General features: G+C 49.5%; 1 protein-coding gene across 1 annotated transcript in view; it reads left to right on the top strand.

Moving 5' to 3' along the window:
* The first annotated feature begins 8,778 nt into the window (after positions 1-8,778).
* Positions 8,779-16,852, top strand: part of USP42 (ubiquitin specific peptidase 42) — a 37,471-nt gene continuing 29,397 nt past the window's right edge. Inside the window, exons 1-3 of the mRNA XM_084886130.1 lie at positions 8,779-8,960; positions 13,446-13,695; positions 14,585-14,785. Of these exons, the coding sequence (XP_084742256.1) occupies positions 13,455-13,695; positions 14,585-14,785 (442 nt within the window). The 5' untranslated portion in view covers positions 8,779-8,960; positions 13,446-13,454. The remainder of the gene's footprint in view (positions 8,961-13,445; positions 13,696-14,584; positions 14,786-16,852) is intronic.

The following is a 16,852-nucleotide window of genomic DNA, read 5'->3' as shown; positions in this document are numbered from 1 at the left end:
CTGGTGAGTTTCTGCACCTGGACCATCGTCCTCGCTCTGCCCATGTCTGACATGACCCAACAGTGTGATTCTCTTCGGTTATCTCTGATCCTCAGGTCTTGTGGCCGGCAAGACCAGGTCGAGGCAGGGCTCCAGGCCAGGGAAGGAACGAGCAACCAGACCCACAACAAAGAATGTAGCATGATATGCTTTAGCTAAGCATAACTGTTAGCCATAAAATAGTTCTGTTGCAAGGCTCAACCCCCAGGCAGGCATGTCCTGTTTCCAGTAGCTGCAAGGCAGAACAAACAGACCAAATCAGGTCAAACAGAGACTGCTTAAGCTGAAAATAAACCCCCACCCCAGGTGTTGTATAAACTTTAAATGTTACTGTACTAGTGGAATTTTCTGTAACTTATAACTGACCTTTCTTTTGTTAAAACTTTAGCCAATCATAATCTGCCAGGCATCCCTAAGACAGGGATAAAGTAGCATGCTTAGAGTGGGTCGGGGCTCTCCTTGCTCGCTGCTGTGTCAGTTGAGACGGGAGCCCGGACTCGAGTTAGTGTAATAAAGGCTTCCTAAATGCCAATTTGGCTGACTGGTGGTCGTCATTCGCGGATGGCCCACAACAGTTAACTCTGAGCCTGGTGAGAGGGTGCTCTTCCTCACCCATTACTCTCCTGCTTTAAGGCAGAGGAGTCTCTGGCGGTCGCGGCCTTCCTTTCCGCGGTGAAGGGAGGTGAGTCGGACACACCTTCTCCAACGCCCAGGTCCACAAGCAGCTGCCGCGGCGCAGACATCCATCCGGCCCGGCGGGCCCAGCCCGCGCCTGGCCGCCCGCTGCCTCGCGCCCCCGGCCCCAGAGCCGCCCCCCAGCACCCCGGCCGCCCCTCATCCCCTCCGCTGGTCCGGCGCCGCCTCACCCGGGCCTGCAACGCTCACCGCCTTCAAACCCGGAAGTAGCTCCTTGGGAAGCGGAAATCCCGCCCCGCCTTCCGCTTGCCGCTCTAAGGGGCGGGTCATGTCGCAGGCTCCGCCCCTTCCGGGGGGAAGGCTGGACGGTCCAGCCCGGGCGCACCCCCGGCGCGGGCTCCCTGCTGGGCTGGGCTTCGGGCCGCGTTTGGCGGGTGACGGGGCGGCGGGGCGGCGGGTCTGGGGGAGCGCCGTGCTCTGTCCGCCGCGGCCTGCACCCCGGGCTCCATTCTCTGCTCTCCTCCGGAGGCCAGAGGTCCCGGCTGACCGTTACATCCGTTCCCGGTCTTTCCCCCCTCCCCAGAAGTAAGCAGTTTACCTGTCGGGTGTCCTCCTGGTTTTCATATTAACACACAATGTATGTATAAGCAACTAACTGATCCGTACGTGAAACACCATGCCGTAAGACAATAAAAACACAGGCTCCAAGTCACATGTATTATACTTTCTGTTGGGATGTGTGTACATACATAAAGATACACATCATATGTACTTTCTGTTGGGACATGTGTGTGTACAAACATAAGGATATACATATAGAGCGTCTTGGCTCAGTGGCTGAGCATCCACCTATGAACCAGGAGGTCACAGTTCCATGCCTGGGTTGCTGGCTCAAATGATTCTCATCATTGATGTTTCTACCTCTCCCTTTCCCTTCCTCTCTGAAATCAATTTTTAAAACTTTTAATTTAAAAATAAAAGTTTTTGCATATATTTCTATGTTCGTGCATATATAAATGTATAACATATAATTATGCATACACGCATAAATACTATACATATATTCATATGCACGAACATAGAAATATATGCACAAACTTTGCATCTCATATATGATACAATCATATGCCCACAAACCCAATACATAGATGTCTATGTCTATATATATTTTTACATATTTACATGTATCCCCACAGAAGAGACATGCTATTTGGGGTTTCTATTTTCACTGTCTGACAGTATGCTACTTTACATACTGTTCAGCAACTAGCCTTTTGCGGCTTTTTGAGAGCCACCCACCTTAAAGTAGGTGCCTTCCTCTTCATCTTGTTCATTTTGTTTCATGGTGTCTCTCAGTCCACTTTCTCAGAGCTGTTGGAAGAGAGGCAAGGAACCAATAGGATATACCAATAGGAGATCTCTGCCTCATGTTCCTAGCTGTGAAATGAAATTATTAATAGTGTGGCACTCCCAAGCTGCCTGTAGGCTGTCAGTGAGTTAGGGTAGATAAATCACATGGAATAGTTACGTGGTCTGTTGAGTCTTTCAATAACTTTTTTTAAAATATATATTTTATTGATTTTTTTACAGAGAGAAAGAGAGAAGGATAAAGAGTTAGAAACATCGATGAGAAAGAAACACCAATCAGCTGCCTCTTGCACACCCCCTACTGGGGATGTGCCCGCAACCAAGGTACATGCCCCTGACCGGAAACGAATCTGGAACCTTTCAGTCCCCAGGCCTAAGCTCCATCCATTGAGCCAAACCGGTTTCGGCCAGGCTGCTGGTGTTTTGCTGTCAATGTCTGGTGTTCTGTGACTTGTAAAACTGTCACCCCAATCTCTGCCTTAATTTTCACATGCATTCTCTGTGTGTGTATCTGTGTTCAAGTTTCCCCCTTTTATAAGGACACCTGTCATTGGATCAAGGCCCATTTAAGGACCTCATTTTATTTTTTTAAAATATATTTTATTGATTTTTTTTTTTTTTTTTTTTTTTTTTTTTTTTTTTTTTTTACAGAAATGAGAGGGACAGAGAGTTAGAAACATCGATGAAAGAGAAACATCAATCACTGGGGATGTGCCCACAACCAAGGTACATGCCCTTGACCGGAATCAAACCCAGGACCCTTGAGTCAGCAGGCCGACGCTCTATCCACTGAGCCAAACCGAGTAGAGCATAAGGACCTCATTTTATTTTATTTTATTTTATTTTATTTTATTTTATTTTATTTTATTTTAAATATATTTTATTGATTTTGTACAGAGAGGAAGGTAGAGGGATAGAGAATTAGAAACATCAATGAGAGAGAAACATTGATCAGCTGCCTCCTGCACATCCCCTACTGGGAATGTGCCCGCAACCAAGGTACATGCCCTTGACCAGAATCGAACCTGGGACCCTCCAGTCCTCAGGCTTACGCTCTATCCACTGAGCCAAACCGGCCAGGAATGACCTCATTTTAACTTGATTATCTCCACAGAGCCCCCATCTCCAAATAAGGTCACGTTCTCAGTAGTTGGGTTAGGACACAATTAAACCAGAACATTCCCCTCCCAGCTTCCCTTTCACCCCACTCTGTGACTGCCTCCCACTGTGCAATCCTTCCACTGGTCTCTAACCCCATAGCACTTAGCACTCTCTATGGTAGATGTTACTTATTTGAAGCCAGGTCCTTTCCCTCCCTCCTGTCCCCTCCCTCATGTCCCCATAGAAACAGAATGGAAATCCCATGTGCATAGGCACTGCTGATATGTCTCTAGACTGCTTGTCATTTTTGTCTGTATCATGCACACTTTCTTATGCTCATAGAACACTCACTGGAAAATCGATGAAGGAATGAGTGAACTGTTTGTGGGGGAAGCTGGCCCGTGTGCATAGCTGCACTCAGAGCTGGATGTGCTTATTGCCGAGAGAGCATTTATGACATCTTTTTATTAATTTCCAGAAGAAATTCTCTTGGGATCCATTACATTACACTTGTAACTTAATTTAAAAAAAAACATTATTTATGTACCCTATAAGCAATGTATTATGTTCTAAAATGATTCCCTTTGGAATAAATTTCATCACAGTTGCAATCTAATTTGGGAACACAGGACAGCTGGTTCAATATCAAGCTACATAGCCCCTCACTCAACAAGTTATCTTGGTTATGTTTGATCATGTTCTTTATTTAAGTTTTATAAGTTATTTCTGTTTATTATTTATTATTTACTCTTTTGTTTCAGCCACTGTGATACGAGTCACTGATTATAACATTTTCTAAGTTGTTATTGTTAATACATTGGAGATCAGTTGACTTTACATACGTATCTTTTTAATTCATTCAACCTTTTATACTCTAATTGGGTTTCTATTGATCGTGTTGATTCTCCCCAACACCGTATTTTTATTCCTGTTTCTTTACATTGGTCCAAAAAAAACAAGAACTGTATTTAATTATTATGGTAATAACACATTTTACGGTTTTGTTCCTGAATAGTAGAAATTAAAGTTAAGGTGTTATATCTGTCTTTGCATGATTAGTCAGCCTGCTGAATCTTTACTTCTTAGAAAGCATGTTTTCACAACTATTTCTCATTCCTCATGTCCATCATCCCTGCCCTTTTCTTGGCTTCTGTCTTCCGTCTTCTCTATCATTCCCTTATGTTCATGGGAAGGTTGTGGTCCCCACTCAACTGAAGTTATCACTCTCAATTTCAACATGTGCTGGATGGCAAAGCAACACAAAGTCAACATTTTCCTACGAAAGTGGTAAAAATAAAGCATTAGAATAACCAAGAGACTAGCAATTGGTGCTCTTGGAACTCTCTGAAAACCCCCCAATGACCCTCTCTCTCATATTTTCCATATATTATAGAAGCACTACTTACATATTACACCCAATTAAAAATGACAGAGTAGAGACCTCCCCCTTGATTTGGGCCCTCTGGGACCCATTCTCAGGCTCTGTCGCAGCCCTGCTGGTATACATTAGCCGGGTCCCGCGGCTCCTTCAGCTCCTCCTGGGCAGGCCCGACCCTTCTCCAGTCAGGCTGGACCGAGCCCTAACCTCACAGTACGGCCTGGTGGCCAGAGGATTATGGGGGCAGAGCCGGGAGAATGCATTGTGTTGTATGGCTCATGTGTGGCTTTATTTTATTTTTCAAATAAATCTTTATTGTTCATATTATTACAAATGTTCCTGTCCCCCCCCCCATTGCTCTCCTCCACCAGGTTCCCACCCCACCCTCTGCCCTTTCCCCACGCCCCATTGTCCTCATCCATAGGTGCACAGTTTATGTTCAGTCTCTTCCCGCATCCCCCTCTCCCCTTTTCCCCAAGAATCGTCAGTTCACTCCCCTTCCATACCTCTGATTCTATTATATTCAACAGTTAATATTGTTCATCAGATTTGTTTTTTTAATTTCCTTGGTTTTTAGATTCACTTGTTGATAGTTACGTATTTGTTGTTCATAATTTTTATCTTTATTTACTTTCTCTTCTGAAAGAACCCCCTTCAGCAATTCATATAATTCTGGTTTGGTGGTGATGAACTCCTTTAGCTTTTTTTTATTTTATTAGTGAAGCTCTTTATCTGGCCTTCGATTCTGAGTGATAGCTTTGCTGGGTAGAGTATTTTTGGCCGTAGGTTCCCCAGGGAGTTCTGAGGAGCGTGTACAGCTCATGCTCCAGAGCTCCTGCGGTTAGAGTCCCATCCTCAGCCTCGGGGTCCCACCGCTTCGTTCTCGGGGCCCTGATTTGGGTGTAGGGGGTGGGCCGTTTCTGAGGTTCTGCTCCTCTGAGGGAGGCCTGCCCTCAGGCTGCAGGTGCCGGCCCAGGAGGCCCGGCTTCCATGCTTTGCTTCCTGGCGGATTGCCCAGAGCCCATTTCCCCTCATGAAAGCACCAGTGGCCGCCTGATTCATCGCTTCTTTAGCTACTACCCTGTTTCCCCGAAAATAAGACAGTGTCTTATATTATTTTTTTCTCCCAAAGTTGCGCTAGGTCTTATTTTCAGGGGATGTCTTATTTTGGGGGAAACACGGTATTTCCCCCAAGTCCTCAAACATCAGAGATAGAAAACGCCAATGCATGGCCTTCTACAGTCTCCCCTCCCTGTCCCCCAGGCGGGAGCTACACCAGCACGCAGCTGTCAGCGCCCCACCTGCCACCCGGACCCTATCCTTGGACTCTGCCTCCCCAGACCACTCCTGGTAGCTGCCTAAGCCAGCCGCCTGGCAGCAGCTGAGACAGAACACAGGAGCCGTGCTGCACGCGGGGAGCTCCCTGGGGAGAGAGAGTAGGAAGGGGGAGGTCAGGGAGAGGAGTCAGCAGGGCTGTGGCCTCCGTGGGAGGGGAGCTGCGTTCTGGTCCTGCTGGAGCCCTGGGGCGTGAGCTGGTCACCACGGAGGCCAGGCCTTTCTGAACCCGGCTCGGGAGCTGTTGCTAGAGGTCAGTGGTCGGCAAACCGTGGCTCTTTGGCCCCTTGAGTGTTCTAACACCACTTCTTCAAAATAGACTCGCCCAGGCCGAAAACCGGCATCTGCACATGGGCCACGAAGTTTCAATCGCACTATATGTGTGCGCCCACACGTGGTATTTTGTGGAAGAGACACACTCAAGGGGCCAAAGGGCCACTTGTGACTCGCCAGCCGCGGTTTGCCGACCACTGCTTTAGGCTGTGAGGGGAGGGGGGCGGTCAACCTCCCCACAAAGCAGCTCGCCTGCGGCCCAGAACAGGGCGAGGAGGGGGCGGCTGTGAGTGTGCGGGTGTCACTCTCCCAGCTGGGAGGGGGAAGGGTGTGGCAGCCTGCGGGGATCCGATTAGGGCACCGCCAGGCCACAGGCTTCCGAAGTGCCTGCGGGCCCCCAGAGAATCCAGTCACCCCTCTGCCACCTTCCGCTCTTTGACCTGTAATTACCCAGATTGCGCTATGGGGCGCTTTCGCTCCGGGCAGAGAGGCGAGTGTGGCCGAGACACCTGCTAACGGATTGCTGGGTCACAGCTTGTTAAGAGCGAAGTGAGCTCTTTCCAAAGGGCATTCGCTCTTGTCTGGGGCAAAGGGAGTTTCTGGGCAAGCCCGGCGTCTCCAAAGGCGCCGTCGGAAGGCCGGGCTTCCCGGGTCCCTTCCCGTCCTCACCGCACCGAGACTCTTTAGAGCGGGCTGGGCGATGCCGGGCCTGCGGAATGCACCAGCCTCACTATCTTTCCGCCTGGCCCTGACGAGGCAATTAGCGGGGCGGTAATTAAATGTTTGGCCAACTTTAGCAGGCTCATTTGTAAGCTGGCGATTTTGCCTGGGCCCCAAATGATGGTATAACTATCCAACTGGCCCCCAAATGACGCTGTAAATATCCAAATGGCCCTTGACAGAAAAAAAAAAAAGGTTCCCCACCCCCCTCCCCGCTTTAGAGGAAAAAGGCCCCTTTGCTTTCAGGGCACCGAGGAAGGTGGAGGGGGCTGAGCTATCCCTCCTCCGAGAACCTGTTCTGGGTGGAGGAGAATGCTAAGGGATGTTCCTTTAAAAAAAAAAAAAAATCCCTTTTTCTACGCAAGTCGCTCAGGCACTGTTTGAATTCAAACACCAGTGGTAGGGGCCGTTTTTCAATAGAATGGAAAATGAAATTAGAAGCCAAACTTTTTTAAACGTGAAGCATTAGAAAGGAAGCGTTTTGAAACACCACAAAGCTCAGGTGAACGTTAGGGATGTGGCTCTTGGATTCCTTCTCATTCGGTATTTAATCATCTGAAAGTCATTTGGAAAAGGCAAGAAATTACTGAGCCCACCCCTATGGCTGGCCTGTTCTAACTCTCTCTCTCTCTCTCTCTCTCTCTCTCTCTCCCCATCTCTCACAACATCAACCTGAGAGACACACATCCAATTTCCTTGCCTCTTCGTCACACGCTCACGGGGAGGTGGCAATTGAACCCAAGATCCTTAGGTCTGAGCAAAACCGTCCAAGGCCTTACAAGTGTCTTAATGATGTTGAAAGGGCCATGAGGGTGAAGTCCCATAACTGTTATTCATCAGGAGGTAAGTTTTGCTGTTAATTTATTTTATTTTTTGCTGTTAATTTTGAAAGTGGGCGTTTAACTTGGGAGGTTTGAAACCCGCCTTTTCCTTTTGTTTCCTGGAAATATTTCAGGAAATATTTACTTTATCACGTTGGTGATTTCTTTTCATAACAATAGTGAAGTAAGGGCTACCGTAAAAGGGTTATGCCATCTGTAGTAAGATTATGGGACTCACGCAGGGTTTTGTGGGAGGGGCCCAAGGTGGGCTTTCTATAAACTAATGTCGGAATGGGATGTTTGTAGGGGGAAAAAGTCTGTAGCTGGAGGCTTCCCTGCCAGGCGAGGGAATTTTACACTTTTTTGTGGGCCAGGAAAGTGGCTGCAGGCTCCGAGGGGGCAAGCCGCACCAGACCAGCGCTTCTGAAGGCTGGTCCTGCGGTGGGAAGGTAGGAGGGTGGGAATGGAGGGGAGACTAGCTGGGAAGCGCTGGAAAGAACGTGGGAATGGAATGCCAAAACCGGTTTGGCTCAGTGGATAGAGCCTTGGCCTGCAGACTGAAAGGTCCCGGAGCAGGTCGTGCGGAGCAGAGATGCGAGGACGATCACTCCGTTCTCGGGGGCTCGCGGTGAAGCGTCCCTAAGGAGTTGCCGGCGGGATGGACCCGGCGCTCGGAGCGGCGCTGGTGTAGTTGCCCCCAAAGGCCGTGGAGATGAGCTCGCGCCGGCGGGCGCCCGGCCTGGTCAGGACGCAGGTTCGCCGCCCGCCGCTCCCCGCAAGCTGCTCTGCCGCCCGCGGCGCTCCTGGTTCCGGCCGCCGTCCGGGCGGAGGCGCACGGAGGAGGCGCTCCGAGCACCGCGCGGGCCGCCGGGCGCAGGACGGAGGGGCGGTCTCGGCCCGCCCCGCCCGCGGCCGCCGCGCGCTGACCGCTCCGGGAGGACCTCGCGCGGCCTCGGCCCCGCCAATCAGCGAGCTGCTCCGGCGCCGGCGCGCCAGTGACGCGCCCTCCTGCGCCCGCGGCGCCGGCCACGCCCCTCGCCCGGCGGCCCGTTAACTGCGCGCCGCGCCTCCTGCGCGACGGCCCTGGGCGGCGGCGCGTGCGGACGCGGCTCGGCGCGCCCCCTGGCGGCCCGGCGGGGCGCGGCGGGCGCGGCGCTGACCCGGAGGCGGCGGCGGCGGTGCCCGGATGGAGGCACGTCATTGTCCCCCGCCGGGCGGCTGGGCTGTGTGCGGCGGCGGCGGCGGCGGCGGCGGCCGAGGGGGATGGAGCGAGCGCCGAGCCGGGTCAGGTAAGCTCCCGCCTCCTTCCCGCCCGCTGCCGGCCGGCGTGGGGCCCGCCCGGCGCTCCGCCCGCCGCCGCCGCGCCGGGCCCGGCCGCCCCTCCGCCGGCGCGGCCCGCCGGGGGCTGGCGCGGCCCCTCGCCCGCCGCCCCCTCCGCCGCCGCGGGCCGCCCGGGACCCCGCCGCGCCGGGGGCAGCGCCGCCATCGCCGGCCGAGCCAGGCCGCTGGGGAGGGGGCGGCGGCCGCGGCGGCGGGCGCCCGGAGAGCCGGGCTGCGCCGGGAGGCCGGACCCCCGGTTGCCATGGACACTGCCCTCGCACCCCCACCCGGACCCAGTCCGCCCCCTCGGCCGGGGGCCGGGGGCCGGGCCCGGCGGGTGTGTCCGGGGCGGCCGGGCCGCATGGGTCTGCCCGGGGTGGGCGTGTGCCGGCCGCGGAGCCGGGCGTCCCCCGGCCGCCGGCCGCCCCCCGCGTGGCCGCTGCCGCCGCCCCCGGCGCCCCTCGGAGCCCGGGACCCCCCTCCCCGCCCCCATCCCGCCCCAGAGACACAAACTTTCCTCCGGCGCCCCCGGCCGCCGCCCTCCGGGCCGCCCGCCGGCTCCGCCGCCGTGTCCGCGTCCCCGCGCCGGCCGCCGGGCTGAGCGGGCGCCGGGGGAGGGGGCGCCAGGGTGTCCCCCAAAGCGCGCTCCGGGACGGGAAGAGCCCGCTCCCCTGAGGGCCGGGAGGAGCGGTCGGACCCGGTGTTGGCAGTGGGAATCCGGCGGGACGGAGTTCCCGCTGCAGGGCTGGAACCTGGAGGCGGTGAGCGCAGCTGAGATCACTTTGTCGGTCGCTCTTTCATTTTCCGAAGGCCGCAGGGCTGGCTTGTTTGTGGGAGAGCACGCTGGTGACTTAAAGTGAAGCCACTAGAATAACAGAAAGAGCTGGTGGAGAAAACTAGTTATGCCTCTTTTTTCCGAGGTAACTTCCCAGACATTCCTGCGGAGGCTGACATTTCTGTGAGTTGTGAATGTTAGCCGGTCCTCTTGACATTCATTCAGCGTGCGCCGGGCATGGGAATGAGCAGTTTCACTTGTGTGTGTTTTTTTACTTAACGTCAGTTTCACTTTCTTTTCTGTGCCATTGCACCAAGGCCACGCTGTTTTGTAAAGGCTTAAGGCTTGGTTGTGTTGCTATCTTGAAAACAACTAAGTCAAGTTGTGTCTGTCTTCTGAAGCTTGTACGGGAATGCGGGTCACATTGTATGGAGCAGCAGGGTAACAGTTTCCCTTCAGTGTATTGATAATCACCTCAATGTATGTGGGGTTCCTTCATGTTTCAATAGCACATGCACATTAAATGTAAAAAGAGTGGTGCGTTCTGGCATTTGGGAGTGATACTAAGGGAGAACTACCATGTAAGAGACTCAGAATCTTAAGACTTTTGAGTGAAAGAGAGGAAACTCACATCCAGCCTGATTCTTGTAGTACTTGCTTCTTTTCAAACATGCTTTTGTAACTTCTTGGATATTACCAGAACATGTGGAGAGAAATGGTAACTTTTCCCTGAAGCAGCTGCTGCCACAGAACATGTCAGGGGCTGCGCCCTGGGGCCTGCACCCCGCTGCTTGGCTTCCAGAAAGGGGTTCTCTCTCGGATGAGGGAATTGGTTGGGTGCCTCATGGTTTCAGGGTACGAATTCATCAGCGGAATGAATAAATGAAAATGAATGGATGGTTTTGGTTTGCTTTCCCAACAGTATAATGCTGTATGGTTATTGATGACTGAGCTGTATGCATTCCTTCATTTTTTTTTCACATAAGAAAAAATTCCCTCCTTCCACTCAAAAAAGGCAGTTGGGCCAGTAAAGTGGATTTACTTGGTCATTTGTCAGTGATTGTCCTGAAAGGCTGTCTGTCCGGGGAAAAGCAAGGCTTTTGCTGTTTCGCTTCCTTGTAAGTAAGCCTTTCTTTACCTCCTTCCCTTCCTCTTCCTCTTCTGTTTTCTTACTCTTGTCTTCACACTGTTTCTTAATTTCTTTTGACTCTTCGGTGAGAAAAATGTGAATTTTTTTTGGATAATATGGCCCAAGTCTTCTTCCTGAGTGAAGGTCCAGTACCTTTTTTTTTTTTTTCCTTTTCCCCCTTTTGTTTGTTTTTTTTCTTTTTCTGTTTCTTAGATTGACTTAAAATTTCAGTTCAGTTTTTTTTTTTTTAAATATATTTTATTGATTTTATACAGAGAGGAAGGGAGAGAGATAGAGAGTCAGAAACATCGATGAGAGAGTCATCGATCAGCTGCCTCCTGCACACCCCCCACTGGGGACATGCCCGCAACCAAGGTACATGCCCTTGACCGGAATCGAACCCGGGTCCCTTCAGTCCCCAAGCCGACGCTCTATCCATTGAGCCAAACCGGTCCCTGCTCAGTTCAGTTTTTATTTTATTGAGATGTGAATAACATCTTCTGTTTTTATGTCAGTGTCCAAAAAGTTTTTTAAGGTTAGACTTTTGGGGGAGAAGCAATCTTGCATTTATTTAAAATTATAACAATTTGAGGCTCAAAATAAAAACTTCTTATGAGCAGATAGTGCATTGTAACGTCTGTTGAGGCGGCATGTACATGGGTATTTATTATCCACTCACTGTATTGGATATTTTTTTTTTTTTTTTTTTTAAATATATTTTATTGATTTTGTACAGAGAGGAAGGGAGAGAGATAGAAAGCTAGAAACATCGATGAGAGAGAGTCATCGATCAGCTGCCTCTTGCACACCCCCTACTGGGGATATGCCCGCAACCAAGGTACATGCCCTTGACCGGAATCGAACCCGGGTCCTTCAGTCCCCAAGCCGACGCTCTATCCATTGAGCCAAACCGGTCCCGGCCTGTATTGGATATTTTTAAAACAAGTTTTAAATGCTGTTCCAACTTTGTAGTTGTTAAAGGACTAAATGAGATACTGTATATGAATCACTCAGCACAAACTGGTGCTACAGCAAACGCTGGTTATTTCCTCTCTCCAGAAGTCGTTCATTTGTTCAGCACCGTATGGGAAGCTTTCTGTATGCCGGGCCTGGGGGACCGGTACGAACCTGTTGGAGAACAGCAGTGGGTGCTGGAGGGCTGCTGTGTGTCAGCACTGGGTGCTGGGAGCCCGTGGGAGGGGGGTAACCCAGTTCTTGGGGGCGGACGTGGTCAAGGAAAGTGTCCCAGAGGAAACGATTCTAAACCGAGAGTGGGAGTGTTCACTGGCTGGAGGAGGGGGGAGGGAGCAGAGGTAAAAGGAACAGCACGTGCTGAGCGCAGGGAGAGCAGGTGGGAATGGACCTTGGGGGCGGGGGGAGTGTGTGCGTGTGCGTGTGCGTGTGCGTGTGTGTGTGAGAGAGAGAGAGAGAGGTTCTTAGGGCAGGCAGTGCCAAGGCTAGGTGTTAGGAGGATGTTTGCTGGGGGCAGTCAGGGCACACCAGATTTGGCTGTTACCTGACAGTTTCGGAAACATTCTTAAAAGTAGTCTATTGACAGGTTGGTAGAGCCAGAAGGAACCCCAGTCAGGAATGTTGGACCTGGTCCCTAGTCCTAGTGGCTGCCTAGTTTGGGTTATATTTGTGCATTTTATAGATCCTGTGGATTCTGTCCAATGTCTCACAGGCCCATTATGAAAGTTAAATAAGGTACTGTATAAAAAGCATTAAAGTACCTAATTGTATTGGGCTTCCTTGTAAAGTCACATATACCAAATGAATGAGTCTTCAGAAAAATGTGCTTCAGAAGTAAACTTCCTATACCTTAATGTAATGTATTCCAAACAATGTCTTTTGGAATTTATTCAAAATTAAAGCTAGATTTTCTCTGTGTAGTTGAGACTTTTCCCTGGAGAATTATATATGGATTGAAAATTGAGTCGCATGCGTTAGTGCATTTCACATTCTAGTTCTAAGCAATTCCAGTTCTAGTTCTAAGAAAGAAAAAATATAGGTACTTGGTAAATGAATAGAATTGGAAATTGAGGTTCCTGATTATAAATTGTGATAATTTTAAAAGGCATGGAATAGATTGATAATATATAATCAAATATTTCATCGAAGGTTTTTAAAAAAAATGTATCTTTATTGATTTCAGAGAGGAAAGGCGAAGGAGAGAGAGATAGAAACATCAGTGATGAAGAAAGGCATTGATCGGCTGCCTTCTGCACCCTCCCCACTGGTGTTGAGTCTGCAACCCAGGCATGTGCCCTTAATCAGAATAGAACCTGAGACCCTTCAGTCTGCAGGCCGATGCTCTCCACTGAGCCACACTGGCTAGGCCCATTGAAAGTTTTATAATTAAAAATTGCTGCTGTGTTCAGAGTAGACAATACTAAATATCCTGAAGAAATTATTACAAAGTGAAAACTGTTACTTTTATATTTGAAGATAGTAAAAAATTACTAGAAGAACTTTCTGAGATCTAATGGTAGAATAACTAGGTTACTTTCCTAATCTTATGAAAGAAATGTGTGCTTTTGTCTTTTTCAGAGTTGAACAATGACCATAGTTGACAAAGCTTCTGAATCTTCAGAGCCTTCATCCTATCAGAACCAGCCTGGCAGCTCTGAGGCAGTCCCACCTGGAGACATGGAGGCAGGGTCTGCCAGCTGGGGCGCCGTGTCCTCACTAAACGATGTTTCAAACCACACACTTGCTTTGGGACCGGTGCCTGGTGCGGTAGTGTATTCAAGCTCATCTGTACCTGATAAACCAAAGCCATCACCGCAGAAGGATCAAGGTGCTTTTTAAAACTCAGAATTACTCCAAGAACTCCTGTTTAAACGCTGTCGATGGATTGGTAGTTTCAGAGGGTTCTTATTTTGCACGACATATTGCTGCCTGAGTGGCCAGCCAGTTACATTACGATGGGCTTCATTTTCCTCTGCTGCTTATTCATGAGTAACATACGTATCATAACAAGGGAGATGATTTTGAATTACTGTGATATTGTAGTTTTTTATTTTATTTTTAAAAAATATGTTTTCATTGGTTTTTACAGAGAGAGGAAGTGAGAGGGATAGAGAGATGGAAACATTGATGAAGGAAACATCATCATTCGGCTGCCTCCTGCACGCCCCCAACTGGGGATCAAGCCCACAACCCAGGCATGTGCCCTTGACTAGAATCGAACCCGGGACCTCCAGTCTGCAGGCTGACACTATCCACTGAGCCAAACCCATTAGGGCATGATTTTTTATTAACATATAGTATTATTGAAGAGACCAAGTCATTTAGCGTTCCCCACATTCTGAGTTCTGCCTGTATCCCCTGTATTCCTGGTTAGCTGGTAATAAGATTTAGAATTTTCATCAGATTCAGGTTTGATGTGTAGCTGTTTATTTAGCTTCAAAAGCATACGGAGCCGGGACCGGTTTGGCTCAGTGGATAGAGCGTCGGCCTGCGGACTGAAAGGTCCCGGGTTCGATTCCGGGCAAGGGCATGTACCTTTGTTGCGGGCACATCCCCATTAGGGGGTGTGCAAGAGGCAGCTGATCGATGATTCTCTCTCATCGATGTTTCTAACTCTCTATCCCTCTCTCCTCCTCTCTGTGAAAAATTAATAAAATATATTAAAAAAAAATAGCATACGGAGCTTTGTTATTACATATTTGTCTTTATTTCTCTAGCCCTAGGTGATGGCATTGCTCCTCCACAAAAAGTCCTTTTCCCGTCTGAGAAGATCTGTCTTAAGTGGCAGCAAACGCACCGAGTCGGAGCTGGGCTCCAGAATTTGGGCAACACTTGCTTTGCCAATGCAGCACTGCAGTGCCTCACGTACACGCCGCCTCTCGCCAACTACATGCTCTCGCACGAACACTCCAAGACATGTGAGTCTCCTGTTTTACGTTACACGGGTTCCATTGTATCCAGCCTACTTCCATTTTCTTCTCTGAAATGAAAGGGAGGAACTAGCCAAGAATTCTATGATCACTAAGCAGTTGGCTTAATTCTTTTAGAAACCCTGCAGGCAGACTGAGATTTGTATTCGGGCTGTATAAGAAGCATTTTGCACCTAATTTGACCTGTGAAGTTATTTTAAAAGAAACATATTTTAGCAGCATTTGGCATGTTTGAACCCTTTGCTGGCTTCCTACACTTGCTAAAAAATGTGGCATGAATGTTTGCCACCGAGCGGTATTAAAGTCCTGCTTCTGGTAGCACCTGTGTTGTGAGCTTGATTCCCTTCAGGCTATCAGCCTCACGGAGGAGCCTCATTCCTGCCCGCCTCCCGGACACTCGCTCAGGGCTTTCCGTCAGCTGTGAGAGCGGTTCAGCCTGAAGGGGAGGAAACCAGTTAAACCATATTATGGTCCTTCATTTGGCGAAAGCCAGCTCAGTGGTTGACTAACAGCATACCCATTTTTTGAGGATTTGACCTGCACGTGTTGGAAATACCCTTCAGCCTTTGTACATGAAGTCTCCCGCTCTTTGGTCTGCACTGAGCTCAGATTTGCCTGTGTGTGTCAGGTGGCTGTTCACTAGTTATCAGTGTGAAAAAGCGCCCTGTTTCTTTTTGAAAAGTTCTTAATGGAGAATTTGAACTGGTTCTTTTAAAGTTGTTTTTTGCCCCCCAAAGAGCAAAATAATGCTTATGAAGAATTTTGAAAATACAGGAAATGTAAAGAAACCAAAGGAAAGGGGCCTGGAGCCTCGCTGCCTGGACGGTTTGTTAGGCCGCAGGGTTTAGGTTAGAGAGCGAACGTTCTGCCTGCCCGCGTTTCCTCCCTTTCTAAGTCCATAATTCCTTCCCCACAGACAGCTCCCCTGTCACTTGTGCTTAATGAAAGAAGGGGGTGGTGAAAGCCGAGCCCTGGCACCTGGACAGCGAGAGACAAAAATCCAGAAGCTCCCGGTGTCCAGAATTAGTGCTGTCTGTTTTTTATGCTGTTGACGGTTTTCTCTCTCCTCTGTTTCCCTGCTTTATGGAGTGCTAGAGGCCCAATGCACGAAAACCCATGCAAGAGCAGGCCTCCCTTCCCCAGCTGCCAGCTCCGCTTCCCTCCTCCTCCGGCCTCTGGCGGCACTGGGACTTGGGCTGGCTCCCTCCGGCCCCTGCTTCCTCAGGAAGGATGTCTGTCTAATTAGCATATTACCCTTTTATTATTATAGCTTTTAGATAATTGGTACATAATAAAGTGCACATATTTAAAATATACGATTTGGTGCATTTTAACATTTGTATATACCCATGGAACTATCACCGCAATTAAAATAATGCACCTAACCAGTGTGGCTCAGAGGTTGAACTAGGAGGTCATGGTTGATTCCCAGTCAGGGCATATGTGGGCTTGATTCCCAGTGTGGGGCATGCAGGAGGCAACCAGTCAGTGATTCTCTCTCATCATTGGTGTTTCTCTCTCCCTCTCTCTTCCTCTCTGAAGCCAGTAAAAATACATTAAAAAAGGTGATGCACCTTTTCACCACCCCCCACGTTCCCATTGCTCCTTTGAAGTCGCTCCCTTTTGCCCTTTCCTACCTCTCATCCCCTCCTTCCCAGGCAACCACGAATATGCTTCTGTTTACTAGAGGTTAGCTTGTGTTTTCTAGAATGTCATATAAGTGGAATTGTGTACAGTATATGTTTCATATTTCCTGGTCTCTTTCAGCACAATTATTTATATTCATGTTGTTGCATGTATCGATAATTAATAGTTATTGCTAAGTAGTATTCTGCTGTATGGATATACCACAGTTTGTTTCTTCATTCACCTATTTAAAAAATTTTTTTTAAACATATTTTATTTATTTTTTACAGAGAGGAAGGGAGAGGGATAGAGAGTTAGAAACACCGATGAGAGAGAAACATCGACCAGCTGCCTCCTGCACACCCGCCTACTGGGGATATGCCTACAACCAACGTACATGCCCTTGACCGGAATCGAACCTGGGACCCT

This window comes from Pipistrellus hanaki (assembly GCF_964339955.1).
Source record: "Pipistrellus hanaki genome assembly, chromosome: 5".
NCBI classification, from domain to species: domain Eukaryota; kingdom Metazoa; phylum Chordata; class Mammalia; order Chiroptera; family Vespertilionidae; genus Pipistrellus; species Pipistrellus hanaki.
Note: the sequence above shows the minus strand (reverse complement) of the source record. Positions and strands in the feature narration are given on the sequence as shown.